Source organism: Ciona intestinalis, chromosome 7, assembly GCF_000224145.3.
Source record: "Ciona intestinalis chromosome 7, KH, whole genome shotgun sequence".
Lineage (NCBI taxonomy): Eukaryota > Metazoa > Chordata > Ascidiacea > Phlebobranchia > Cionidae > Ciona > Ciona intestinalis.
Genome location: NC_020172.2, coordinates 3,098,386 through 3,100,427, shown reverse-complemented (window position 1 = coordinate 3,100,427; position 2,042 = coordinate 3,098,386). Strand labels below are relative to the sequence as shown.

At 35.9% G+C, this 2,042-nt stretch overlaps 1 protein-coding gene across 1 annotated transcript in view; it reads left to right on the top strand.

Moving 5' to 3' along the window:
* The window catches only part of LOC100187537 (sodium/glucose cotransporter 4-like), a 9,371-nt gene that overhangs the window by 5,315 nt on the left and 2,014 nt on the right, over positions 1–2,042 (top strand). The window contains exon 8 of the mRNA XM_026835110.1: positions 1,865–1,988. Coding sequence (XP_026690911.1) covers positions 1,865–1,988 — 124 coding nt within the window. The remainder of the gene's footprint in view (positions 1–1,864; positions 1,989–2,042) is intronic.

Below are 2,042 nucleotides of genomic sequence, written 5' to 3'. Positions count from 1 at the left end.
TTTCAAGATATTATGACTAGTCTGTATTCATCTTCCCCCACAGTCTATATATAGTCTATATAAGCCTATATACAAATAGGCTGTTCACATATATTATTATCATAAGATATATATAGCCTATATAATAGATTATAATTTTAATCCACCTAGTTTACCTTTTCATTTTTAAAAGCTGATTTCTTTCCACAGTTAGACTGAATGTAGAGTTCAATTACCTAACAATTACCAATGGTAGCCTATATTTTCATATCTAGTAAAATATAAACAAATGTCATCTTAATTAGATCTATAGATAGGAGTAAGCACTAAATAAATAAAATGGTCCAGTAAACGGATTTAAAAATCTGGAATTATTTGGTAAAATAGCACCAAACCGGATTAAAATTATGAAAAAAACAGATTGCGCAAAACAGGATAAAAATTATGGAAAAAAAACTGAACTATGCAATAAAGCATACACTTACATGTTATAGTTATTATACACAGTACATGCTAATGCAGAGTAATATATATTAAATGGTAACATTAAAACATACACAGTACAAACTAGAACAGGATTTCCAAAGAAAAATTACACTGAGATAGAAAAAAAGCTACAATTCATAAAAACAAGCACCAAACTTTTCAAAATGCAGTTTAGACAAGGATAAGTGGATGCAAATTTTGTGAAACAATTCTAACTTTTTGGTTTCTAATGTTACTAATTAATACAGTGCAGAAAATTTCAGGTGAGTCCTGCCTACCCTGCCGCCCCTGGTTTGGCGCCTATGACTAGAAGTTAGACCCCACAGAAGAGGATAAATCAGTACGAGATAAGTTACTAGGATCAGTGTGGGTAGACATATCCGAAGCTTTTGATTTTGTGTTTTTGTCCTTTTCTGCAGGTTGAGTTTCACTTGGTATTTTAGTTTTAGCTGCATTCCCATTTTCTTTGCCATCTAACTTTGACCCTTCAATCAAAATAGGATTTTTAAGAGGTAAAGTCTCTTTCGAAGTTTCATCACCTTTTCCAGTATGCTGATACATTTTATCTGCTGTATTTTTTGGCATATTTTTGGTTAAATCATCTAACCCAGCAGCAGTGGCCAATGAGCCTAAACCAACATCATTTAAAGTGTTCAAAAACTCATGAAACTTATTAAAGGAAGTCTCAATACTATCAAGAAGACCCTCTTCTTCAATCTGAGACCTCATCCTACTATTTTCAAAGCTTGTTTTTAAATCGTGACGTAATCTTGAATTTTCCACCTCAAGACTCATGACTTTGTTGTTTAATTTTTTCTCGCTTTCTTGCGACATAGAAAGTCTTCTTTTAGCATCCAGAAGATCAATCTTGAGCCTCTTGATATACTCTTCACACTCTCTCTTCGTCAATAAAGATTGATCAATTGGATTCTGATCCCCGCCTCCAGTAATAGAGAACGTTGTATCCACAAAAGATGGCTTGGAGGAGTCCTGCATCACTCGGAGGACTTCGGAAGATTCATCCAGATCCTCTTCCTCATCACTCTCATCACAGAATCCCAGCTTATGTTGGGAAGCTCTTACTGCAGTCCTCCAAGGAACAAAACTTTTATGTCCTGGAGGATAAACATCCGGTACTCCTTCCTCTCCTGCTGCTGCTTCAAACTTTTCTGGGTTTGTTTTTTGGTGAAGCTTCTGCTTATATTCCTAGTGGGGCGTCTTGGTTTTCCTGTCCTGTAGGGGTCTTTAGGGGGCTCTTCCTTCACCCAGGGGTAATCGTTTTCATCATTTCCATTTACATTCATTAAAACTTTACCCAGAACCTTTCTTAAGGTCCCAGTATCAACCATAGGGTTTCCTCTGATATCAAGGACCACAATTGTATTGTTGTGTTTTATAGTCGACATAATCTTGTCAGCTCCTTCCGAGCTTATCCCACAGTGTTGCAAATCCAAAGCTTTCAACCAAAGATCATCTTTTAACGCATCAGCAAAAGCTTCAGCTCCTTCATCACTTATCATAGGGTTGGAGTTGAGACTTATTCTTCGGATTCCACTCATTAAACTGAGATTAGGAGT